The sequence below is a fragment of the Podarcis muralis genome, chromosome 7 (assembly GCF_964188315.1).
Source record: "Podarcis muralis chromosome 7, rPodMur119.hap1.1, whole genome shotgun sequence".
Lineage (NCBI taxonomy): Eukaryota > Metazoa > Chordata > Lepidosauria > Squamata > Lacertidae > Podarcis > Podarcis muralis.
The window spans coordinates 78217118-78244312 of NC_135661.1; the positions used below are offsets into that span (position 1 = coordinate 78217118).

The following is a 27195-nucleotide window of genomic DNA, read 5'->3' on the forward strand; positions in this document are numbered from 1 at the left end:
ACTAAAGTATTTTTATTTGGCTGAAAGCGGGAGACGTAACCAGGAAGTCCGCCTCCCGACTGTGCTAAAAAGATCAAAGCAAAAGTTTTGACAAGCGGGAAGCGCTTTGAAAAGAACTGAAAAAAGATTGGATTATCGTGCAAACAATTGAATCTTTCGGTTGGGAAATTAAAAGAACAATTTTGGAGTATCTATATTGGACTTTTGACGGGATTTTCCCTCTTTCTTTGGGATTTACAAATAACTGAGGAAACCAAAGCCTCGGGCTGCTAGGACAAAGAAGAACTGTCAAATTGCTGAAACTGAATCTAATTCTGAAAGAGTTACATATAAACGTTACATTTTGGAAGAAATAGGAAACTGTTTCTTGCACTCTCTTTGAGACTTTGTATTAACTTGGGAAAAGCTCTACAGGCTAAAAAGAAGTTAAAGGTCCTTTGGATTTGTTCTGGACTGCAGGGATTTTAATGGCGGAGAAACTTCTTTCTTTCTGAGGAATTATATCTGTACTCCCCCTAGAGGACTTTGGATTTATAACTCTCTGGGAACTACATTTTGTTTGGATTCTTTGCTGCCTTGTTGTTTATACTTTGGAACTGCCTTTCCATGGGATTGTTTACAGTTTGACCTTGACACATAGACGGGACTGGAATGAGTGGTACAGGAAAAACAAGATTGGCTAAAGCAAGGGCAAGACAATTGGTACAAACAACTTTGACTTCCCAAGCTTGCAGATCATCTGTCCCAGCTGTTTTAGAAGCACAAGAAGGGGCAGTTGAGCTGACATCTTCAGGGGATATGGCTTCAGGAGGATCTGAAACAGTCTTAAATCAGATTTTGGAACAACTGGCAATTCTAAATAAAAAGGCGGATGAACATTCGACCAAAATTGACCAAGCCACATCCTCTATTAATAAATTGACTGATCAGGTTGCTCAACATACACAAGCAATTGGGAGTCTTCAGGAAGCAGCATTAGAGAACCGTAAATTGGCCGAGGAAGCGAAGCAAAAAGCAGAGGAAGCCAATTTGAAGGCCGAGGCAATAAAGGTGGAGGTGAAGCCGCTGCACAAACAGATTAGTGAACAGCAGGCCTACCTGTCTATGACTGAACTGAGAAATCGGGAAAGGCAGATCCAGAGACTGCTTGATTATCTTGAGATCCAAGCAAGAGAGAGACAAAATATTGGGCCTTCATTTTGGAAAATCGCTTGATATTCAAGGCAACAGAGCAGAAATTTACAGAGACATACCGAAACAGCTTTTGGACCTTAGAGCTACGTATACAGAACTTGCAAGACTACTGAGAGGCAACTCAATCCCCTATAGGTGGGAGTTCCCCCAATGACTATCCTTTAACTTGAAAGGAAAGAAAGTTAAAATCAAAACGGCAGAAGACCAACAAAAATTCTTGAACCAACACGGAGAAGATCTTCAAAAGGGAGCAGTAGGACCTTGGCCACCACCTTTGCCTGCACCTGATTTGACACCTGAGCCCTCGGGACCAGAGGATCAAAAGAAAGAGACGCCACCACAGGACTAACAGATTGATTCAGGATGTCTCTGCAGCTCCTCAGTTGGAATATTAATGGTGGAAACTCCCCGGAAAAAAGAAGAAGAATCTTTCACATATTGAAAAAGGAACAATTGGACATTGTAGGTTTGCAGGAAACACATGTGACTAGGCTTCACAGGAAAGTATTAATCAACAAAAGACTAGGCCAAGAATTTATCTCATCAGACAGAGTTAAAAAAAGAGGAGTGGTGATCTATGCAAAGGAAAGCCTGTCACCAAAATTTTTATTTAAAGATGAGCAAGGAAGAATTTTGGCAATTGAAATACAGACGCAAGGAGAAAAATTATTAATATTAGGAATTTATGCACCGAATGAGGGGAATGAGGGGAAATCAGAGTTTTACAAGAAGCTGCATGAGATAATGCTGGATCATCTAGACTATACCAACATCATTATGATGGGAGATATGAATGGGGTGGTCTCTACAAACATGGACAAGTCACAAAATCAAAACTTAACAAAAGATGGCAGACTACCTAAAACTTTTTTTGAACTAACTGACAATATGGACTTGATTGATATATGGAGGACAAAGAACCCCTTAGGTAAAGAAGGAACTTTCTTTTCTGAGGCCCATTTATCATGGACAAGAATAGACCAAATATGGATAACTAGAAGGCTGGCTCCTAAGACTAGAAAAGTGGAAATCTGCCCAAAAACTTGCTCCGACCATAACGCCATGAAAATGGAATTAAGACTTACTCCAATCGGCTCCTTTAGATGGAAAATGAATGACACCCTATTAAGAGATCAGGAGATTGTGAAGAAGGCCCAAAAGACTTTGAAAGATTATTTTGAAATAAATTTGAATACTACGGTGGAAAGGAGAACTATCTGGGATGCAAGTAAAGCAGTTATGAGAGGTTTTCTGATACAACAGAACACGATAAAGAAAAGACTTTGGAATGGAAAAAAAGATAAGATCTTGGAGAAGATAAGAGATGGAGAGAAAAAATTGAGATGCAAACCAAAATCGAAGGAGATTTTAAGAGAAATTAAATTTTACCAAGCACAATATGCGAAATTTATAAATCAAGAAGTTGAGTGGAAAATTAAACAAATGAAACAAAGATCATTTGAATCAGCAAATAAGTGTGGGAAACTGCTAGCATGGCAGTTGAAAAAGAGACAAAAATTGAACACAGTTACTAACTTAGAGATTGATGGGAAAGATATTCAGAAACCTGAAGAAATCAGAAAGTGCTTCCAGAGATATTTCAAAAAACTTTATACTCAAGGGCCGCAAGAAGAGACTGAGATTGACCAATTCTTGAAAATTAATGGATTACCAAAACTTGCTCAGGAAAAGAGAACAACCCTGAATTATAAAATAACACAACAAGAAGTTGAGGGTGCCATTCAGAACATGCAACTAGGCAAATCTCCAGGCCCGGATGGGCTTACCTCCAAGTATTACAAGGTATTAAAAGATTCTTTGACACAACCACTAATGGAGGTATGCAACCAGATTTTGGAGGGGAAGAAGGCACCGGAATCGTGGAAAGAAGCTTTCATCACATTGATTCCTAAAGTGGAAACTGAAAAGACTCAACTTAAGAACTACCGTCCCATCTCACTCCTAAATGTGGATTACAAAATTTTTGCAGACATTCTGGCAAGTAGACTTAAAAAAGTACTAAATGAAGTAATTCACAAGGATCAGGCAGGCTTTCTCCCAGGAAGACATTTGTTTGATAACACTAGGAATATTATTGACATTTTGGAACTTTTGCAAACTAATATCAACACAAAAGCAGCGTTAATTTTTATTGATGCGGAGAAGGCCTTTGACAACATTTCTTGGATGTTCATGAAGAAAAACTTGGAAGGGATGGGAGTGGGACGGGGGTTTGAAAATGGAATAGAGGCAATTTATTCAGAGCAAAAAGCTAAACTGATAGTTAACAATGTGGTGACATAAGAGTTCAAAATTGAAAAAGGAACACGACAAGGTTGCCCCCTATCCCCTTTGTTATTTATTTCTGTCCTGGAGGTGCTTTTGAACATGATTAGGGAAGACCGGTTGGTACAAGGAGTACAGGTTGGAGAGAAACAATTTAAACTGAAAGCCTTTGCAGATGATTTGGTTTTGACATTACAGGAGCCAGTATCTAGTACCAAGAGAGTGTTAGAATTAATCTGTGAATTTGGTCGGGTGGCGGGGTTCAAATTGAACAAGCAAAAAACTAAGGTTTTGGAGAAAAATTTGACACCCTTGGAAATAGAGGGGTTTCAGAAAGAGACAGAATTAAATGTGGTTAAAAAGGTGAAATACCTAGGGATTAATTTGTCTGCTAAAAATTTGAACTTATTTAAAGATAATTACGAAAAATGTTGGTCTGAAATTAAAAAAGATTTAGAGATTTGGTCAAAATTGAAACTTTCCTTGTTGGGTCGAATCGCAGCTATAAAAATGAATGTATTGCCGAAGATGTTATTTTTGTTTCAGACCCTACAGATCGTGGACAGAGTGGAATGCTTTGGAAAATGGCAGAAGGATATTTCTAGGTTTGTCTGGCAGGGCAAAAAGCCCCGAATAAAATTTAAAATACTAACTGACGCAAAAGAAAGAGGGGGGTTTGCCCTGCCAGATTTAAGGTTATATTATGAAGCTGCAGCTTTCTGCTGGATGAAAGATTGGCTACTTCTCGAGAACACTGATGTCCTAGATCTGGAAGGGTTTAATAATGCTTTTGGATGGCATGCATACTTGTGGTATGACAAGGTAAAGATTCATAAAATGTTCAAAAACCATATTGTCAGGAAAGCAATATTCATGGTCTGGACAGAATATAAAGACTTACTAGAAAGTAAGACCCCGAGGTGGCTATCACCAGTGGAGGCCAAGGTTCAAAAAAGACCCAATATGGAGGCCGGTTGGCCGAAATATTGGGAAATAATAGAAAAAATTGGAGATAACTGGAGGCTGCAGAGCTTTGAAAAATTAAAGAATAGGGTGCAAGATTGGTTTCTTTATGCCCAAGTTCAAGAGCTTTTTAAGTCGGACAAAAAAATAGGATTCCAGGTGGAAAAATCGAAACTAGAGACAGAACTGTTAGAACCTAAGACTAAGGTACTTTCGAGAATGTATAACTTGTTGCTTAAATGGAATACTCAGGATGAGACAGTTAAATCAGCCATGATAAAATGGGCTCAGGATATTGGGTACAACATTATGTTTGAAGACTGGGAAAGGTTATGGACCACTGGAATGAAATTCACGGCATGTAATGCCCTGAAGGAAAATATTATGAAAATGATATATAGGTGGTACATGACCCCAGTCAAGCTTGCAAAAATATATCACCTGTCCGATAATAAATGTTGGAAATGTAAGGGGGCTGAAGGGACATTCTTTCACCTCTGGTGGACTTGCCCAAAAGTGAAGGCCTTCTGGGAAATGATCTATAATGAGTTAAAAAAGGTGTTTAAGTACACCTTCCCTAAGAAACCAGAGGCCTTCCTCCTGGGCATTGTCGGCCAAAAGGTGTTAAAGAAGGATAGAACTTTTTTTATGTACGCAACTACAGCAGCAAGAATACTTATTGCAAAATATTGGAAGATACAAGATCTTCCCACACTGGAAGAGTGGCAGACGCAATTGATGGATTATATGGAACTGGCTGAAATGACTAGCAGAATCCGAGATTTGGGAGAAGAAACAATGGAAGAGGACTGGAAAAAATTTAAGGACTATTTACAAAAATACTATAAGTTGTATGAATGTTAAGAAGTTGCATGATTTGGAAATTTTAGCTTCAGCAACTAGATTTGGTGAGCAGGAAACTAAGACAAAAATGCAAGAAAAGGTTGAAATTCAAAGTTATATTATGTTTATTTTAAGGTACAAGTTATTGACAAAAAGTACTTTAAATTTAGAAGTACAATATTTGAAAGATACAAGTAAGGTATGAAACAAGGTAATAATTTGCTGATATGTTTATTGATAGGAACGCAGGGTGAGGGAGACGTGGGGAAGTCCGGTTGGCAACGTAAAAATGTTTTTGAAAGTTGGATTCTTTCTTTTTCTTTCTTTCTTTGTTTCTTTCTTTCTTCTTCATGTTCTTTACACTTCTGACTTTGTATTTGAAAACGCAATAAAATTTTTTATTTTTTATTTTATTTTATTTATTTTATTTTATTTTTAAAGCACAGACCAATACTTATCACCATGTGTTTTTGATACATACTGTACCAATGCCTTGTCATCTTCACACACACCCCAGCTCTGCTTTAGTGGTTTCCTAAATAATGAAACATTGAAAATAAAAAAGAGGGAAAATGCCACATTTTGTTAGATGTGATTACATACATATTCCGTTGTTTAGTCATGTCCAACTCTTCATGACCCCATGGACCAGAGCACACCAGGCACTTCTGTCTTCCTCTGCCTCCCTCAGTTTGGTCTACTAACTCATGTGAGTAGCTTCGAGAACACTGTCCAACCATCTCGTCCTCTGCCATCCCATTCTCCTTGTGCCTTCAATCTTTCCCAAGATCAGGGTCTTTCCCAGGGAACCTTCTCTTCTCCTTTCTCCATCCCTTTGAAATTCTGTTAGTATAAGCAAATACTAAAGACACACCGATTCAAAGGGAATGAATAGAAAGAGGTATATTTAAATAATATTAATAGCAATAATGATGGTCATGATGATGATGATGATGATGATGATATTAGGGTATATAAAAAAGAGAACACAATAAAAGCAGGAATGGGAGGAGAAAAGAAAGGGGTAAATATGAGGAAAAGTAAAGGAAGGAAGGAAGGAAGGAAGGAAGGGCAAAAGAGAAAGATTGGGAAGGGAGGAATGTGTGTGCGTGTTTAAAATGCAGATGAAAGCCGCTCAGAAGTCAGATCACTGAAAACAGGTTACAAGAAAAGATGTCATCTACAACTCTTTCATTCCTGTAGCTTATGAAATGGACCCATCGTTTCAAGAGCTTGTTCTCTTGTTGGCTCTTAAACACAAGGCCAAACTCCCAGAATATTAGTATGTCAACACTCTTGCTAACAATTCTTCCCTTCAGGTCCAGGGAACACCTGTGGGTACAAAGGACATCTGAGTGATTCCAGAAAGTAGGAGCTAAATCACCAAAATATATAGCACAGAATACTCAAAAAGATCTGATGCACTGGTTTGGATCAAAAAATACAGAATTACATATTTATTTAAGACAAATAAAACAACAGTGTAGTAAGCACCCTGTTACCAAATAGGAATAAAGGATGGTAGAAAAAGGTCTGTTAGGAATTTGGGAACATTTGGGAAAATATGTACACAGAAAAAAACAAGTCTAAACTAGTATATTTTAACAGCTGTCAGGTGGCAGAGGAACCAACAACCGCGGCAGGTTGCCAGGAACGGATAACACAAGAAAAATTCCTTCCCATCTGCTTTTTATTCAATGTTTACAGGGAGATGCTTGCGAATGCAGCCTCTTGGAGAAATGGCGTAGTCCTGAGTAAAACTCCACTCCCCTTCTCTCCCACTTCCTCATTCGTCAACAGCACCACCCCCTCTATGGTTGCCTCTTAGGGCCATTTGTCTTTGAGCTCTTTGCTCGCAGGGTTCAGGGAGATGGTGGATCTGAAATCTTTTCTAGTGATAACGTGTCAGCCAGCTGCTCTGGATCTGCCTCCTCCTACTCTCCCATTATTTCCCAACTTCTCCCCTCATCCTCTTCTGAATTGTGATCTCCCTCAAACCTCTGTTGTAATTCTGAACTGTCTTCTTCTCTGGAAGGGTCAGCTTGGGGAGGCAGTCTCCACCATTCCTCCTCTGCCCAGTCCCTGACATCACTCCCCACTCCAGAGCCCTCCTCTACCCATCCCAGTAGTTTTGGTCAGTTGAGGTGGCATGTATGCAACGCCCTTTGCAAGTATGGTGAATGGACATGTTCTGCATACTCCCATGATCTTTCTTCCGGTCAACACCCCTCCCACGCAATCAGGTATTGCAACTTCTTTCTTTGCATCCTGGAGTCTAGAATTTGTTCTACTTCGTACTCTTCCCCTCCTTCTACCATGTCTAGGTGCCTGGTAAGGGTGTGCAGGCACGACGAGTGACAAGACTGATCTGTGCAAGATGGGGTGAATCTTCATAGACACAGGCAATCGGAGCCAGAAAGTCAGAGAGTTGATCTGGTCCACAACTTCAAACGGGCCCACTCTTTGGGTTCAGTTTCCTGCACATGCCCTTTTGTGGCAAATCAGCCACACCTGATCTTCCACATTAATCTCGGTGCCAGGTTGTCAGTGTGCACCGGACAATATCTTATAGGCCTCTTTAGCACAGTCCAAACGCTCTTTTAGCAAAGTCTGCATTGCTGAGAGTTTCTACAATGTCTTTTGCTGCCAGAACCGACGGGGTGTCAGTCGGGGTTGGGAAGCTTGCGAGGATGGTATACATAATGGACAACACCACTTTGTGACCCACAAAGAGGATGTGGTAACCATCAATGCGTGTGTATCCCTTTATAGATCACATTTTCCGCTGTGATCTGCAACAACAGATATTCAGAGGCTTACTAGTTCTCATACTGGAGGGAAAATAGCTATCATAACTATATTAAAAATAAAATACTGATAAGTTACAAAACTGACAGTGTAAACTTGAATGACCCCATGGATACAAGCAGGTTCCAGGTTCACCTGATTTCTGTGTGTGACATGCTAATTGTTTATTACTTTGTGCCTTGTTAGGATTAATTTGCTTCCAGCTCAGCTTTACCATAGAGCCTGAGGGAGGAACACATTTATTAAAAGTACCTGCTTACTGAGAGTGTAAATGTGGTTGAACTGGAATAGGCACCTGGCTAACTCCCACAGAGTTCCTTAAAAAGATTGCATCCAATATGAAAAAAGAGATTTGTGTTACAATATAAAAATATAGGATGCACTCCCTATTTTCATAATTTCCTGCTCCTCACTGGACCAGTCCTTCCCAGTTGGAATCCTTGGTCACCTTTCCTTGGCCCATGAATTCCTCCAAGTCAACTTCTTCTTCCAGAGGTCACCTGTTGGTTCATTCCTCATTGGCTTCTAATCACTCAGGCATTATGAGGGTCTTTTTGAGTATATGCTTCTTCCTTGAAGAGTTGGTTTTGACTACTGCCCAGGCTAAACAATACAGAGGTGTGGGAGCAGTGCAATGGTTGGGTAAGCCCCTTCCTTCTGGTCTGAAAGAATTAGCAAAAGGAGGTGCTTCTGGCAGGAGGTGTGAGGACTCTGAGAGGATTCTGGAGTCAAACGGCCTTTTCCCCAAAGCCTTTTAAGCACTAACTAGGCTTTGGGAAGCAGCCCTCCTGTCTCTTTCCCAATGCTGCTGCCACCCCAGGAGCTGCTTCCGTGGCCCTTCGCTGTTGGCAGGGAGAAATCAGGACACCCTGGAATCAAGGCACAACCCAGGACAGCTTAAGGAATTCCGTAGCCATTCCGGCCAAATCAGGACTGCTGAGGCGTATGCATTTAAATCAGCTTTAAATTAAATTTGCCTCCAAGGTGAATGGACTCTTGAAGTGTAAGGAGAATATGAGAACATTTACAAAGCAAAATGGTCAGAGCTGGAGGACCATAGGATTGGCATAAAAGTCCATTGCCTTTTGAATATGACTTTTTCTATGTTGTGTTTTTAAAAGGCTAACGTACCTGAAGAAACAAAGATCATTAGGCCCAGCCAGTCTCTTTCACCACCTATTCCAACTCTTTTATCATTTCACTTATTTGAGAGATGTTTCATCTTGTATTGAGGTTAGATGATATAACCATGCATTCAAAAACTGTCAAATCTCTGCTTGCCTGCAGTTTTACATTAAAAACAAAACTTTGATGCTTTATATCAGGAAATACCATACTTCCCCATTCCAAACTATTGATTTGAAGGATACACATTTTAGAAGCAACTTTTTATTTGCCACAATCATTTATATTTATCATAATAACCACAATGATAGACAATAATACAGCACTATTTTCTCTGTGTCCTGCAACCCATTTCCCTCCATGAACAGCAAAAAAAAAAAAAAAGAAAGAAAGAAAGAAAGAAAAAAAAGCGAGGAAGAGACAGGGATCCCAATGCCTGACTCTCACCACTAGGAATAACCCTCACATTGATATGAATTATTGAATTCACAACGAGGAGATTTATGCTGAACCATAATTACCCATCAATGTGAGGCTGGTGTTAGATATGTGAAGCATTATAATAGTTATTTCAACTGGAAAAGTGTTTGAGGCAGTGGAGATAAAGGGAAGTGCCAGAGAAACCAAAACTCCAAAGTATACTTTGAAGAAGTTGCAATACAAAACTATACAGACTTATCTGGAAAGCGTGTTCTCACTAAAGGAGAGCACGTGTTGCGGATGGGGCCTAGCAAGACACCCCGTAGTTGCCAGGCAGGATAAGATAGAGGGGCCTGGCAAGGATTGGCTGTTTGTGTTGCTGGGGTAAAATTGATGTTGCCAATTTGGGGGTGGGAACAGAAGTTATTTAAACAAGGTTCACAGCAAGCTGCTTTCTCTTTCAATGTGGGAACTGGATCACCCGCTCGCCCTCCCTTTTGGGCTTGTGCTTTGACCTTGCTATGCCTGTCATGGGGTCGTCCGCCTTGGTGCGGGGGCCTGGTAGGAATTTTTCCATTTGGCTGATTAGTGTGTGCCATTTGGTTTTTGCCTACTGCGTAGCAAATCGTCACAACTTGTAAGGTTGGTGGTTAGGCATTGGCTTAAATTGGTTGGTGGAGGGGTATGGATTGGCTGTGCCTGCCCCTCCAATGCTGCTGCTGCACGGGAATTCCGTTAAAGGAATTCAGGGGCATACCATCCTCTCGTCCAAACCCTTGGTGCAGGGTGCGGGCCGCGTAAGCTCCTGGGAGCATGCGGGGAGTAGCTGAGGGTCTGTGCCGCAGCTCCAGTTATCCCTGATCTTGTTCCTCCACACTGGCTCTCGCTGGAATCCGGGAGTCAGTGCTGTCCCCCAAGGCGGGGGGGACAGATAGTAATAACCATTTCCTAAGCAACCACTCACAATTTGTATGTTTAATAAAGTTGTGGCCAAAATTATGCCAAAAACCTTAAACAAAAATTTATGAGTGATGTGTGAGTTATTGGGGTAGGGGTGTTTTGGGGGACCTCAGCATGCAAGTAAGACCCATTGAAATCAGTGGCAGTTACATCTAGATAGACAGGTATAGAATTGCACTGTAATCCCTTTGAAATAAATGGTTATTAGTTCAACCAAAAGTGCATAGGAGTGTGCTGAAATCCCTAGGAGTTTGCTCCAATCCTTCCAGCCAAATATATTTATTGGTGAGGAATGGGGTGGAAAATTGAGAAATATCTTTCGCTTTCAAGGAAGGAAGCAAACTTCCTTTGAAACTGGAGGTGGAACATAGATATTGTGGGTTATTTTGCCCAGCCTGAGTGTGTCTAATCCTCTTTTCAAGTAATCTAAGCTGGTGGCCATCACTGCCTCCTATGGAAGTGAGTTCCATGATTGAACTATGAACTGCATAAATTATTATACAGCATAATCTGAACTGCACAAGCCATGCTTTACCCCTCCTTTCAACTATCTCAGCTAAAATATTTGTGATATTATGGGGTTAATCATTAAATAGAATACTTTTCTTTTTTCTTTAACTTACTAAACACAAGCAAAATAATTAAGAAACATAAGATTACCTTCTCCAGGACCTCAGAAATTTTTGTTAGGTCTAATTGGAGATGAATCTGTGTATGCCACAATGGCCACAAGGATATTCCTGGCCCAGAAATGAAAATCACAGGAGATTCCAACATTGGAAGAATGGTGGAGTAAGATGGTGGAATACGTTGAGTTAGCAAAGCTGACGGCGAAGATCCAGAATCAACGCGTCAAACTGTTTCAAAAGGACTGGAGCAAATTTATATTATATATGAAAGAATATTGTAAACATCTGAAAACATTTGTAGCTTTGAGTTGAAATGTTTTGTAATGGCAATATAAGGAAATGATTTACATTTCATAAAGGGAAATATAAAAATAAGAGAGAAGGTAAAAAAGTGGTTATAGAAATGCTAAGAAAAAAGTAATTACGTACTGAAGTCAGAAAAAGGGGCGGGAGGAGGTCGATGCTCGGATAGAGCAATGTTTGAGCATATGGATTAATGTATGGATATTGTGATCACAAAACACTGAAAATGTAATAAAAATATTTTTAAAAAGAAGTGAAGCATAATCTGCATCAGCAAAATTCTTCAACTTAATCATAGAATTGTAGAGTTGGAAGGGACCTCAAGAGTGATCTAGTCCAACCACTGTAACTCCCCCCATGGGACTCGACCATGAGATTGAGAGTTTCATGCTCTACTGGCTGAGCTATAGAAAACCCACATCAGCAGTGAAAGCCACAGTTGGATAGACCTAACACTGGACTAGTCACATTTATGGAAAAGGCTATCAGTGGCAATTAATTTGATGGATATACCATTTCCAGTTGTTGGGGGAGAACAGGGGGAGTGCGCGACTGCCCTCCTGTTATGATAGTCCTGTACCAATGGACATCTGATCAGCCACTCCAAGAAGGATGCTGCTACACTGCAGGGTTCTTTGTGTCTTCTGAAAATGGAGGGTGGGATTTGAAGCAGGGATAAACAACTAGGTGGATTCAGTTCAAGACAATATGGCTAAGGATAGTCATCACTAAACAAATCAGCTGGCTCAAAGTATCCTCTGCCTTTCACAACGATCTGACACAATTAGAACAAGGAGGGGCAAAGTTCAGTAAAATGATTTAATCAGCTCTCAGTAATAATCTTAGAGTCACTGTATTCTCTTAAGTGCCTACCAGTGTGTCCCTGGCACCTTTCAACAGCCCTGAGGTATGTCTAGTTTGCCAGCTGAGCAGTCACCTGAGCAGTACCTTGAGGCTTTGATTGCACTTTGATTAGTGGCCTGGAAGAAGAGAAAAGTATATTGCTCCTTCCAACTCAGTAAGAAAAGGCAAAAATAGAGGCACTGGCTCGGAATTATTTTTTCTACTTTTAATGATGAGCATAGTCACATGGCCTCAATTGACTTTTCAGCCTTCTTGGAACAAGTTGCTCATTTGGAGCTGTTTGTGGTCCTGCAGTAACATTACCTTATAGTGGTACCTCTGGTTAAGAACTTAATTCGTTCTGGAGGTACATGCTTAAGCTGAAACCTTTCTTATCCTGAGGCGTGCTTTCACTAATGGGACCTCCTGCTGTGCGCGATTTCCATTCGCAACCTGGGGCAAAGTTAACAACCAGGAGCAGCTACTTCCAGGTTAGCGGAGTTTGTAACCCGAATCATTCGTAGGCAGAAGTTTTCGTATCCAGAGGTACCACTCTGCTTTCTACCTCAGCCTTACTTGCCTGCCCCTGAGTCACCCTTCTTTTTTCTGTGTGGATCAGTTTTACTGGTTGAAACCTCCATTGCAGCCACGTGCTCTGCAATATGAAGTCAACATTTTAACCACAGCTCATCCTATACTTTGCAGCCTTGCTGGGATGGATCTAGTATCCAGCCTTTTCTCTTCTTTAGAAGAGGAATCCTTAGATGGAGACTGTATTGAGGGGGGGTTTTGTAGGTGGCTTCCGGGCTTTGCCATTGCCTTTTTTGGTTCTCAGCTCTTTTATTGGGTGCCGTCAGAATTTAAATTTTATATTACCATATTTTTTGCTCCATAGGGCGCACCTGACCATAGGGCCCAACTTGTTTTCAGAGAGGGAAATCAAGGGAAAAAATATGATTCCCCCCCAGCTCTCCGAGCAGCGGACAGGCTGCCGGCAGCCTGTGCGCTTCTCCCAGACCTTCTTCCTACTTTTGCGGGAGGTGGGGGAATTTCCCCACCTCCCGCAAAAGCCCACAGTTTGGGGAGAAGCAGACAGAAGCGTGCAGCCTGTGCGCTTCTCCCAGACCTTCTCCCTGCTTTTGAGGGAGGTGGGGGAATTCCCCCATCTCCCGCAAAAGTCCACAGGAGCCACGCACCCTTTAAGGAGCGCACGGCTCCTGTCGGCTTTTCTATGAGGAGGGAGACAGGACTGACGCAGACTGCACGCTCTTTAAAGGGTGTGTGGCTTCTGTGGGCTTTTCTACAAGGTGGGAGAAGGGACTGATGCGGCAGTGTGGGGATCATAAATCAGGCTTGCACGCAGGCTTCTCTTATCTCTAAACACTTTTATTCGGGTAGCATAACATCGTAAATTCAGTCTCAAGCTCCCGGAGACGACTCGCACATCCTCCCTCTCGGATAGAGCGGAAGAGAAGAACACATGCAGAGAAACCACTCCCATACGTGAAAACGTAACCACGCCTCATGATTTAAGACGTCACACAGAACCTCTTAACCCTGTAGGTTCTGATTCCTCCACATGGTGGTGCTCACTTGACCATCTGTTCCTACATCATTGCAACATACTTGGAGGGAGAGGGGAAATGGGACAGTGAGGTTGGTGCAGTTGAAGTGCCCTGCCAAGTCTTCCTTGGCGATCACTTGTAGCTGAGTAAGTTTGTCTTCCATAAACACGGTTTTAACAATGAGTCCGTAAGTGACTGTGGAGGCCAATTCTGGATCCACACATCCTTCCACAATGGGGGCATTGGTTTCCAGACAGGAGTTGATCAAGGTGTGGATTTGCCAAGCATGCCTTCCTGCTAGAATGTTTCTCGCTTGCATCCTGAGTTCAAGTGTCTTCAAAGCCTATGACACCATTGTTAAAGGCTGTTCTCCAACTGGAGTGCTTGCAGGCCAGTGTTTCCCAGTTGTCAGTGTTGATGCTACATTTTTTTTTTTTTGCCTTGAGACAGTCTTTAAACCTCTGCCAAGTATCTTGGGTTGGGCAACAGGAGTTCAGGGAAGCATTTTTCCGCCCTGTAAATGGTTATGATCGACTAGCAGAGAGAATGCAGTGTATGACACATGTATTGTCAGAAGTATAGAAGAAGCCATGATTCTTCATGCTGCAGATTCGACCTGAAATGAAGTTCTACATTCATTCCAAATTTAATGCCTTTTACTGAGCACCGCAACCCCAGAGTCGGTTACGACTGGACCTAATGGTCAGGGGTCCCTTTACCTTTACCTTTTATGATCGTAATAAAGCTTTGAAAGCTTTGGTTGTATTTTACAAACTATGGTTGCAATCAAAATTATTCACGCTCCATTGCAAATTGGGTTTATTATCAAATTTTACAGTTCTAGCTGTTTGCATTGAGAAAATCATACAAAAGCCATTGAAATAGCTCTGCAAAATTGCTGCTTTAAGTGGTTCCCCCAAATTCAGCTGAAAATGCAACTTATACTGCCAAGAACAAGAACATTATTTATTTCGGTTGAAAGACCCACAAAATCATTTTCAAAAGCAAAATAAAAAAGAAATACAGGGAAGATTAAAAGGTGGTCACATTGTTTTATCCACAGTATGTAGGTTTCTATTTCATATTACTTCTGAGAGGAACTTAGCCAAGGCCAGGGTAGTATCATCTGAGTTATATTGGCTTCTCTACTCTCACTATTATTCAACCCATCCTTGGCAAGCATCTTTTAAATGCCTGCAGAAAAATTTGTAATCCACCAGGCTCATACAAGCCATTCAGAATACATCTTTCCATTGGTTAATTGATATCTGTTTCTTTTCTTTTTACAAAGTTTTTATTGTATGCTTTATGTATTATGAGTGGAATCATTTTGACATTTTTCTTTCAATGATATATAGGTGTGTGTACGTATATATAAATTAATAAAGCCCATCACCTTAGATTGCAGAATTTAATAATATTTTGCATGTTGTTTGTTTGAAAAGGTTCTCATTCAGACATTACAGAAAATTGGAACCATTACAATGAATGTGTTTTAGGAGCAATAAACCTCCATATCTAAATATTTCTGTCAAATTCTCTTTCATAGGGAAATTCCAAGAGGAACTTTTGAATAGATGCTCGTCATCCAGAATCTGTTCCTCAGGCCATTACAGCTTCACTGCAGGGGATGGTAAATTCTTTCAGATGAAGAAGCACTGCTGCAAGACTGAACTGTGTAACAATGCAACTCTCAGCCGTACGTTTCTGCATCAATTTAGAATCATTAACATGTTAGGGTTTTGCACTGAATTTGGCCATGGCCTGGATCCTTAGTCAATCAGCAGTACTTAGAGAATCTGTGCCTCATTCAAATAGGGTGTGACAGCCCCAGGTGGCCACCTGGGTTGAGCAGATCAGGACTATTAGGGGCTCTCAAGGGATGGAGAGTCAGGCAGGATGGGGAGGCAGTTAAGAGGAGAAACTGTGAAAAAGAGGGACCTAGCTAGAGACACGGGTTGCGCTAGGGCTTGCCGATCAGAAGTTCGACGTTTCAAATCCCGGCAATGGGGTGAGCTCCCGTTGCTCGGTCCCTGCTCCTGCCAACCTAAGCAGTTCACAAGCATGAAGTGCAAGTAGATAAATAGGTACTGCTCTGACGGGAAGGTAAACAGCATTTCTGTGCGCTGATCTGGTTCGCCAGAAGTGGCTTAGTCATGCTGCCAGATGACCCGGAGGCTGGTTGCAGACAAATGCCGGCTCCCTTGGCCAATAAATTGAGATGAACACCGCAACCCCAGAGTCGTCTGCAACTGGACCTAATAGTCAGGGGTCCCTTTACCTTTTACTTGGCAGCTACGTCTGCCAGAGAAGGGGTGGGTTGCATTTCCAAGCAGGCATCACCTTCTTCCTGCCCCTCAAAGGAGCACCATGCAGGATCAGATCATCCTACTGATAGGTGGGAGGGTCTGATCCTGCACAGGATCCTGCACAGTGCCAGTGCCCCTTGTCCCAGCCATGTTTTTACTGTATGTTAAGATATGGTTACACATCGCCCCTATAGCCAAGTGATGTGAGATTCCATGGGTACCAGGCATGCTGTAACCCAGGCTCTGTGTTTCCTGTGGGACCATAATGCACTCTGGTGTCTTTTTGATATATGGTTATGCATAAATATATACAACCTGAGGCCTACAATGAAGACATCCACCAGAATATGTCCTGTCCCTCTCATAGGCACAGCAGCATCCTTGCCTTGGCACTTTGTCTTTTCCTGGGAATGGTCACATTCCTCATATTCTAATAAAACCTAATCCTGGTTTTATTACTTCACAGGGAGCAGCTTCCATTCCTTTGATGTGCTGCTGTGCTAATCTGCTATTTTAATGACCCACTTCCCCAAAACGGTTACCTCAGAAGTAGATTACTTCTGACAGGAGTCATGTTGATTTTTGAGGGTTCAGAATTGCGTGTCGAGGTCCCCAAGCCACCCCCCAAATAACTCACAACGCACTTATTTTTTGTTTAAGGTTTTTGGCATAATTTTGGCCACAACTTTATTTAAATACAAAACCGTGAGTGGTTGTTTAGGCATTGGTTAAGACTATCTGTCCCCCCGCCTGGGGACAGAACTGACTTCCGGGCACCACCGAAAGACAGTGCGGGGGAAAGCAAGTCGGGGAGAAATGGAGCTGAGTCACAGACCCTCACTTCTCACCCGCATGCTCCCCGAAGGCTTGCCGGCCCTAGTCCCATTCCAGGGATTGGATGAAAAGATGGCAAGCCCCAGGATTCCTTTAACGGAATTCCCTTTCCGCAGCAACCATGGAGGGGCAGGCCCAGCCTATCTTAACCCCACCTCCACCAATTTATAACCAATGCCTAACCGCAACCTTACAAGTTGTGACGATTTGCTACGCAGTAGGCAAAAACCAAATGGCCCAGCCAATCTGCTAGATGGACAAAATTCCTACCAGACCCCTGCCCCAACGGCAGACGACCCCATGACAGGCATAGCAAGGTCAATGCAACAACCCCTTACTCAAGGGCAGGTGGGCAAGTGATCCGTTGCACGCAGCAAAGAGAAAGCTCCAGGCTGTGTGCAGAGTATTTAAACATTATACCCCTCGCACCAAAATTGCAACATAACTTTTACCCCGAGCAACCCAGTGAACCAATCGCTGCCCCAGGCAATCTTTAGAGACCCTGCCTGGTAACAGAGGGGTGGCTCAGCAGACCCCACCGCAACACGTGCTCTCCATGAAGGAGAACACGCTTTGTCTAAAGAAGTGTCAGTTATGTCAGTTTAGGAACTTTGCCTACATTAAGTAACCAAGTGGATAAGTAAAATAATAAAAATAAAAATCGGGGATAAGAATACAATCTTCAAGATGCCTTTATAACATTCCCTATCCATAATTAGCCGTGAATGATATTTCATGCAATATAATTGGATACCTAGGTGCATGAACAGCTCATAAACAGGTTATGGTCCCTTTAAGATAACATTCAATTTGATGGTCCAAATTAGATGGTTACAACCCACCTATCTTATCCAGGTGTCCTCCAAAATGACCCTTGAACTGTTTCTGGTCAGTCTTTTAATTGACAAAATAAGTACTGACTAAGTTGGCAGTTATTCTTAATTATTATTATTTATTGAATTTATATACTGCCCTGTACTTGCAGGTCTCAGGGAATTCACAGAAAGTGACGGTTAGTTCATTGCGGAAGTGCAAAAGACAGCCAGAATCTCTGTACAAAGATAAGGGACTAAGAGTATACCTTTTCATCCAGGCTACACCATAATCAATGGCAGGAAAACCTTCTGAGAGATTGAGAAGGGAAGAAAGTTCACACTCCCCCACCCCCCTTTATGTAAAGGTCATTCATCTCAGAGAACAATGGTGACTTTGTCCCATGCTCAGTCCTGAACCCAGATTGTGTCTAGATTATATTTTATCCAAGAGTACAGTGGTACCCCGCAAGACGAACGCCTCACAAGACAGAAAACCCGCTAGACGAAAGGGTTTTCCGTTTTGGAGGCGCTTCGCAAAACGAATTTCCCTATGGGCTTGCTTCGCAAGACGAAAGCCCATAGGGAAATCTCCAGGGACCTCTTTTAAATGCTAGCGGTGGGGAGCAAAGCCTTTCCCCCCCCCTCCGGCCTTCAGAAGAGGTCCAGGAAGGCTGGCGGGGGCCGAAAGGCTTTGCTCCCCACCGCCAGCATTTTAAAAGCAGTCCGGGATAGCAGGGAAGCGCTTCCCGCTATCCCGGACGGCTTTTGAAGGCAGGAGAGGTCCGCGAAGCCTGGGCGCGCTGATCTCAGCGCGCGCAGGCTTCGGCATGCCGGCAACTCACCGCAAGCAGTGGCAGCGCTGCCGCTGCTTGCGGAGAGGTCCGCGAAGCCTGGGCGCGCTGATCTCAGCGCGCGCAGGTTTCGGCATGCCGGCAACGCACCGCAAGCAGCGGCAGCGCTGCCGCTGCTTGCGGAGAGGTCCGCGAAGCCTTGGCTGGACAGCTTTTGAAGGCAGGCGGGGGGGGAGCAAAGACTTTCGCCCCCGCCAGCCTTCAGAAGAGGTCCTGGACCTCTTCTGAAGGAGGGCGGGGGGCAAATGTCTTTGTCCCCCCTGCCTGCCTTCCCGGGAGAGCGGAGAAACGCGCTGCATTTCTCCGCTCTTCCGGGAGGGCTTTTAAAGGCAGGCAGGGAGGACAAAGACTTTCGCCCCCCGCCAGCCTTCAGAAGAGGTCCAGGACCTCTTCTGAAGGCTGGCGGGGGGCAAAAGTCGTTGTCCCCCCTGCCTGCCTTCCCAGGGGCTTTTAAATCGCCCCGGACAGCGGAGAAGTCCTCCGCTGTCCGGGGCGATTTTAAAATGCCGCCCACCAGCATTTTAAGATCGCCCCGGACAGCGGAGAAGCCCTCCGCTGTCCCAGGGTTTTTTAAAATGCTGGGGGTGGGAAGAAAAGCCCTTGTCCGGCCCCAGCCTTCAGAAGAGGTCGGGGGACAGACTGTCCCCGGACCTGGTCTGAAGTCGGTTTCCCTAGGAACGCATTAATTGATTTTCAATGCATTCCTATGGGAAACCGTGCATCGCAAGACGAAAAACTCGCAAGAAGAAAAAACTTGCGGAACGAATTAATTTCGTCTTGCGAGGCACCACTGTACTTGCAACTGCCCCACCAAAACTGGAAGGCCCTAGGGTGGATTCCATTAATACAACACAGAGATACAAAAACAGACAAAGACATTAACATGCTCACTATACTTTTGACTTTGGCAGTTCCTGATCGCAACATGCTGGCTGAAAATGGTTTGCAGTGCCCATCCTGCTTTTCTAAAGGAACCATAATGTGTAAAAGTGAGAAGACCATCAACTGCCTTGAGAATGAGACCCAGTGCATTCAATCCAAAGTAGCTCTTCTTACCGGTAACATTGCTACTCAGACAAGGGAAAAAGGCCTAGTAATTCTTGGTCATGCAGACTCTTTCCTTGTCTCCTTCTCTCCCTTCCTCCTTTTCCCTTGCATGTTGCACGAACAATGAGAGGGATCATATCTCTCCCTGACCTGACTCTGCACCCTTCCGTATTGTTTTGCCTGCCTGGTCTGTGTCCTTTAACTCTCATAATGCCACTTGCTTGTCCAGAAGGAGGATTCAGAGTGAGATGTGTATATAAAATACCCTTCTGAACAAAAGTAAAAAAAGTGCATTGATTGCTTCACCCCAGTTGAATCCAGATCTCTCCACCACTGGGATGCAGTCCAGGACAAAATGTGTCCACCTTGCTGAAAACAAATATTTATTATGTAAAAGGAATGTATTACATTTCCTTAAATTCTGTGACAATGAGCAGTATCTGGTTAGCTCAGAGCATTAATGTAAGGATTTACAGATGTGCAAGAGAATTTCCTCTCTCTTCTGCATGTATGTGCTCTGAATCCTCCCAAAATCTGCTCCACAGAAATGGGGAAAACCTCAGAATTCATTTAGGGGATACACAAAAGGAGGAAGAGAGAGAGGATATGTTCCTTTCTACAACCATACATTATTTTGTTGATGTCATGATTTAGCTACATCCGTAAAGAGTCTTTAACCCAAAGTGTTTGAAACCCGAGGTACCACTGTAAATTAATTTTTGATGTGTCTAGATCCAGTTTTAGATGGAGATCTCCCTATCAGCATATTTTCCAGGAATAATGCTACATTGGGAGGGAATTTGGAATGAATGGGGGAGGGGCATATGGCTGATTTGCCTCAGGAGAACAGAGGCAATTTCCAGGCCATTTGTGATGCTTCTGCCCTACATTCTTTCTTCTCTCATTTCTGCTGCCCTTTACAGCCTTGGCTTTGCTAGTTTCTCTTTTAAGGGTTGAGTAAGAATTCTGAGGTGAGTACCTGATTGGCCCTTGGGATTCGCCTTTTTCACCTGCTTTATGTTTGATGCGTTTAACATGAAAATAGATATGGTAAAATAAAAGGAGGATTCTCTGGATACTTAGATCACAGTGGGGCAATGAGGGAGCTTCAGTTGGCACCCAACCATCCTGAGAGACAATGAAGTGCATCGCCAGCTTTTTTTGCTGCTGGATCATGCTGTTGACTTATGGCAGGTTCACACACTCAAGGTTCAGACACCAAGGAGGGAGTGTTGTTTTCAGATCTTGCTGTGTGGCCATAGCATGTGACTTTTAATATGCCCAGGAGATTGGGGGGGGGGGATAGAATTCCTCCCATTTTATTGCTACTCACCTGCCCACAAGAATTTGATTTGGTTAATCTTATCAATTAGGCCTGTTTTCAAATTCTCTGATTTCATTATATCTTATAAGTATAACCTGTTTATTAAAAATATTTGTGTCTTGAGAGTCCTTTGGGTATGATAGCAATTTTATATTATATCTGATCTAACTTTTTTACCTGAACTTCTAATGTTGAAAATTTTGTATATTCATGTTCTGACGAAATTATGATATTTCTCAGATTTCTTAAATATACTCTTTTAAAAACTAACTTATTAAAATTCTCATTCACCATCACAGGCACCATCTCCTAATCCCTGAGTAAAGGACTAATGCCAACATTTCTCTCTCCCCCCCCCCAGGTGTATTTCAACCCCACAGTTTCACTTTCCAAGGTTGTGGAACAACAGATTTTTGTGCCATCGGGAAAAATCAAAGAAAAATAATCGGAGCTGCGAGATTTGTCCTTTCTTTTACCCCAGAAAGTTGTTACAATGCTTCACGAATCTCACACCAGCCTGAACATGAAGAGTGAATGGGACAGTGTAGACCTCCAAAATCTATGGCAATGAGGGGGAATTGGAGGCCTAGTGTTGAAATTCAGGACTCAGGATCTCTGTTTCTTTCTTTTTTGCTTTTGGTTGAAGTAAAGGGAAGGAAATGGCAGAGAAAAAGAGATCAGAATACGGGAATTGTGGATTCTAACTTCAAAGAATCCTGTTTTGTATCATTAAAAAACAGTTAAGTTTTCATTATGACGATTATAGTGCAAAATAAATGGTTATGGAGAATCAAATGCTGGTTCTCAGTGTTGGAATTCTGCCCGGGTCAGAGGAATGTGCCACAGCGTAGGCACCGGCAGATATTCCTTGTCGACCTCCCCGCGTCTCCCTCTGCTGATAAGCAGGCGAGGTCTCGGCGATTCTTCTCAGAAGTGTGAGAGGAACACACCGTTCTTCCTCTCTCCCCTTTGGTGTCCCCCAGGGAGGGGAAAGAAGCAGACAGAAAACTATTTACATCTTTTATTTTCTGTCTCTCATATCAGTACAGAGAAACATGTCTGCACTCGACAACAGCAAGAAGAAACTCCACCCAAGTACATCCAGTACGGGTCATATGACACACACACTGAGCTAACATCCGGTGCTCAGTACAGAATGGACTGCCCCTTTGTTCCCATGGCAACAGTCACAAACATCCTGTCTGGCTTTGCAGCCACAAGCAGCTGACTGAGCTGCTGGAGCCTTTGCTTGCTGCAGCATTGGTGCTTTATGGTAACATACTCCCCCTAAAGCATCAATGCTTGCCGCGAGCAAAGCGTCATCCAGAGAAGAAAACAAACAGTTGTTATACTTATAACATTCCTCTGTTGTTTCAGTTCCACCCTTGGAACTACCCGCCACTGGTTTAACCAATGTACCTCTCTGGTTGTGTGACTTCGCATTACCTTGGTTAACAACTCTCTGTTGTGCCTTTGTCTCTGACTCAGACACAGCTTCAATCTGTCCTTGATCGTTTACAACAGCAACATATGCAAGGTTAGCAAACTCTTTTGAATACCTCTTGGGTGGTACACCCTTCGTTGCTCTCTCAGACCTACGTAAGAGTTGCTTCTCTTCTCTGCTTTCTGGTTCAGCCTTTGAACTCTCTGGAGAACCAGTACTAAGCTTAATCAGTGGTTCATCCTTCTCTTCTGAGGGTCTAGTCATTATTTGAGATTTCCTCTCAATGACTGTGACAACTGAGCTGTCTGAGCTATCGCTGTCATCGTCAGTGCCACTGAACTCAATAAGATTAAACTCATCATCATCAGAATCATCAGAATCCTCTGTGGGAAAAGTGTGAACAATCACTCTCTCCTGTTCAGGAGCACTCTCTAGAAATTTTGTGAGAATCACCTGACCAGATTCAGACAAAATTACTCTATAGAGACCTTTTTCATAACCCACGAAAATGCCTCTGGCATTCTTTATCCCACCTGGAGCTTCTGTTCTCACATGAGACCCGAAAACCTTAAAATAGGCAACAGAAGGTTTTCTATTAAATAGCTTCTCAAAAGGAGAACATCCCAACTCTGTTGAGACTTTTCTCAACCACACATGAAGATAGGACGCTAGCGACTCGGCCCAATATTCATGTGGTAAATGTGAACTAAGCAATTGCGCATGCATTCCCTTTTGCAATTCTTTGTTCACTTTTACACAGACACATTTCTTCCATGCTTCTTCAGAACTAGCAAGTTTGTGTCTTATCCCTTTTCCATCCAGGAACCTCTGGAACTTCTGTAACAGAAAAATTGGCTTGTCATCTGTGAAAAGACAATCAATGTTAGCATCATGCATACTTTTAACCTTGTCACAAAACTCCTGAAACTTTTCTAAAGTTTCCTGCGGTTTCTTCATCACATAAACCCAAGAATAATTAGTGTAACAATCAACACACAAAAGGTAATATTTTGCACCGCCTCTAGATGGTTCTAAAGGACCAATCACATCAGCATACACCCGCTGAAAAGCTCTGTCGACCTTCTTATTCACCTTCTTGGTGTCCTTGTTGGTCAGATCTGCAAGAGAAATTTCGTTAGAATCAAAAGTATTACATTTCATGTAATCACTTTGATCAAAAGTCAACAAATACAGTCCATCTTTCTCTTTGGCAGTAAGAAACAGTTCTCCATCTTTGTAGATCTTGCATCTTTTAGCATCATAGTACAGTTTTAGTCCCTTCTTTGCAATCTGCGAAGCACTCAGCAGACTAAATCTCAGTTCTGGAACCAGGTAAACTTCGCTTATAGTCAAGTTCAGACTCTCAAGATACACAGTTCCAATTCCGGTCGCTTCCAGTTCTTGACCGTTGGCTTGTTTCACAGTGAAGCTTTGCTTCTTCAACGTCGAAAACAGTTGTCTGTGTGGGCAGAGATGCTTCGTTGCACCCGTGTCGATTATGAAAGCGTTCCCAACATCTGGCGTGGTTCCTTTCGCCATCATAGCCTTTGCAGGTTTCACCTCGCACTTGGTACGGCTTTTGCTTGAGGCCTCAGGCTTTGCTGAGCTGTTCTTGGCTCCTTTTGACTGTCGCGGCTTCCTACAGTTCCGCTGTAGATGCCCAGTCTGTCCACAATTATAGCATCTGACGGCGCTCAATGCTACAGCATGCTCTCCAGTAGCATTAGCAGTGGGAAGATTTGAACTCTGTTCTTGCCTCCCTCTGTCCTTCACTTCCAGTGCAGCAAGTCTGTCGTGTTCGTTCAGGACCACCGCACACACTCTCTCCGCGGTCAACTGAGCCGCCGATAGCGAACCAAGCTGACTGGCAACGGATTTGTAAGTCCGATTCAGGCTGTTTATCATCATGAAGCAAAACACTTCTTCCTGTAGACGAAAATTGCGTTCCACCATCTGTTGACGCAGAAACTTCATCTCTGTCAGGTGCGCTTGAACATCTCCATCAGGCGCTAATCTCAGATTGGTCAATTTCTCAAAATACAGCAACGCTGAAGAACCTGCATCTCTCTGATGCGTTGTACGCAGCGTATCCCAAACCTCTTGCGCATGTTCCAAATGCTGAATATGCACCAATTGATCATCTGAGACGCACAGAATTATAGCAGTCCTAGCCTTCACATTCTGTGACTCCCAAGCACGCGTTGGTGCAGCAGGGATGGGGTTCTCAATCACTCCAAACAGTCTCTGATTCTGCAGCAGGGCCTTCATCTTTACAGACCAAGATGAATAATTGTCATTGGTCAGGAGGGGTGGAGAAGGCAGGCCTCCCCCCTTCTTAGCATCCATTTTGAGTCCTTGCATTGACTCTGAAACACAAGCCTCTAAAATCCAATAGCTGGCTTGTTTACTTCCTTTGCACCTGGCAGCTCTGACACTGGCTGCGTTGGAAAGTCCCTTCCACCAGTTCGTGAGGACCTAGTCATAACAAAACTTTGTTTTCGCCTCTCTGAGGCATAGACTGACTGTCCAGCCCTCTCGAGTAACTTTCCAGTCCTCCTTCACTGAAGGACGTCACTTAGCAACAGCGCATATCTTTCCTCGGACAGGAAACCACAAAAATGCTTGGCATGCAGGCCTCTTCTAAGTTGGAGCTGCTTTCCCACACACGCTCTCCGTGAAGCAGAGAATGAATCAATCTGCATTCACACTTTTAAGCCCTTAAAAGTCTCATACCTTGGGCATCGTGGCTTGGCTGTCAGCTTCTTCTGGTCAGCTTCTGGCTGCAGAGAATCAGCCTCTCACAACAGGCTTCCATGGAGCAGAGGAGGATTCACCAGCCTCTCATGCAGATGTCCGATGAATCGCAACCATCCTCTGCTACCACTGTTGGAATTCTGCCCGGGTCAGAGGAATGTGCCACAGCGTAGGCACCGGCAGATATTCCTTGTCGACCTCCCCGCGTCTCCCTCTGCTGATAAGCAGGCGAGGTCTCGGCGATTCTTCTCAGAAGTGTGAGAGGAACACACCGTTCTTCCTCTCTCCCCTTTGGTGTCCCCCAGGGAGGGGAAAGAAGCAGACAGAAAACTATTTACATCTTTTATTTTCTGTCTCTCATATCAGTACAGAGAAACATGTCTGCACTCGACAACAGCAAGAAGAAACTCCACCCAAGTACATCCAGTACGGGTCATATGACACACACACTGAGCTAACATCCGGTGCTCAGTACAGAATGGACTGCCCCTTTGTTCCCATGGCAACAGTCACAAACATCCTGTCTGGCTTTGCAGCCACAAGCAGCTGACTGAGCTGCTGGAGCCTTTGCTTGCTGCAGCATTGGTGCTTTATGGTAACACTCAGATCTGTTTCTTTCAGATACAAATGCAATTTATCATTTATTGTTTAGCCACACCGATTACGAAAGAGGCAATACATAAAACAGAATAAAAACAAAATTAACACATTGCACAACTAAATTTTTTATTAGAATCAGATGATTCCTTAGATAAGAGGTTTCTCTTTTGAAAGATTTAAATTAGGGCATATTTTAAGGCAGAGTTCATTGGAGCTCAGCTCAGGCATCTCTCAGGTTAGTGCCATTGTCATTCTAAGAGAACAAGGAACAAGTTCGTGGTGAACTCTGGCACCGGCAAATCTAGAAAAATAGCGCTTATCCTTACAAACCTTTCTCCTTATAATCGTAACTGTAAAGGCAAAACAGATCAATTTTTCAGAGGGGCAAGGGAATTTGTCCCTTAATAAATAGTTCAGCATATAAGCAATCCATCTCTCAATTGGGAGATTTAAATATTTGAACAAAGCTTATCTTAAGTCCTCATAGATGGAACAAACCAGTAAGTAGTTGGGTGAATATCCAGGCCTCTTACCTTTACATAGGCAAACGACATAGGGGATCCAGTGAGAGCAGCCTTCAACTATGACAGAGTTGTAAAAGAATTTCCCCGTTTGGTATTTGTGATGTGCTTACATAGTGTGGGAGCTGAATGCATAGTTTGGCCTACGAATGTTCAGGACTGTCTCCCTCCCCCATGAGGCAAGGTGAGGCAAACATTTTAGGTTGCTGGATCCATAGGGGCAGCAGATCTGGCCTCCAAGGAATTCCTTGCCCCTGCTGCTGACACAGTGGCAACAACAGCCGCACTGCGCTTCTTAAAGACCAGATTTGCCCCTCCCCCACAATCAGGATGGCTCTTCAGTGGCCTCTTGGCCAACAGGAGGCGTTGCTGGTCTCCTCCTGTCCTTGTTTCCTGTGGAGTTCTTTATTCCTCACCCTTCGTATTGTTCCAGATGTCGATCTGCACTTATCTCTTCTTCCCTGGAATGGGGAGGCACTATTTTGTGGTTTGCCTCAGCTGCCAACATGTCTTGGGACAGACTTTCCAAGGAGCACATTTGACCATGAAATCATGCTTTAAAATATGAAATTTCATATGACAAGGTGTCACCTCAATATATAACACATTCAGAAAATCTGGCAAAGGGTCTTCAGTCCCTCCCCCATAAAATGTCTAAGGGAGCCAGTCCCTTCCAAAGTTTATGGGCATGGCAACTGTTCTACAGGTCTCTCCTAGTTGCCTTCAGACAGAGTGCCATAGATATTGCCCCCCCCCC

The 27195-nt window shown here is 43.2% G+C and overlaps 1 protein-coding gene across 1 annotated transcript; it reads left to right on the top strand.

Moving 5' to 3' along the window:
- The first annotated feature begins 798 nt into the window (after window positions 1-798).
- On the top strand, window positions 799-21653 carry LOC144328548 (uncharacterized). The gene is made up of 5 exons (XM_077932507.1): window positions 799-1167; window positions 7611-7617; window positions 15489-15638; window positions 19660-19806; window positions 21481-21653. The coding sequence occupies exons 1-5, from the start codon at window positions 799-801 to the stop codon at window positions 21651-21653; spliced, it is 846 nt and encodes a 281-aa protein (XP_077788633.1).
- The last annotated feature ends 5542 nt before the right edge of the window (window positions 21654-27195 follow it).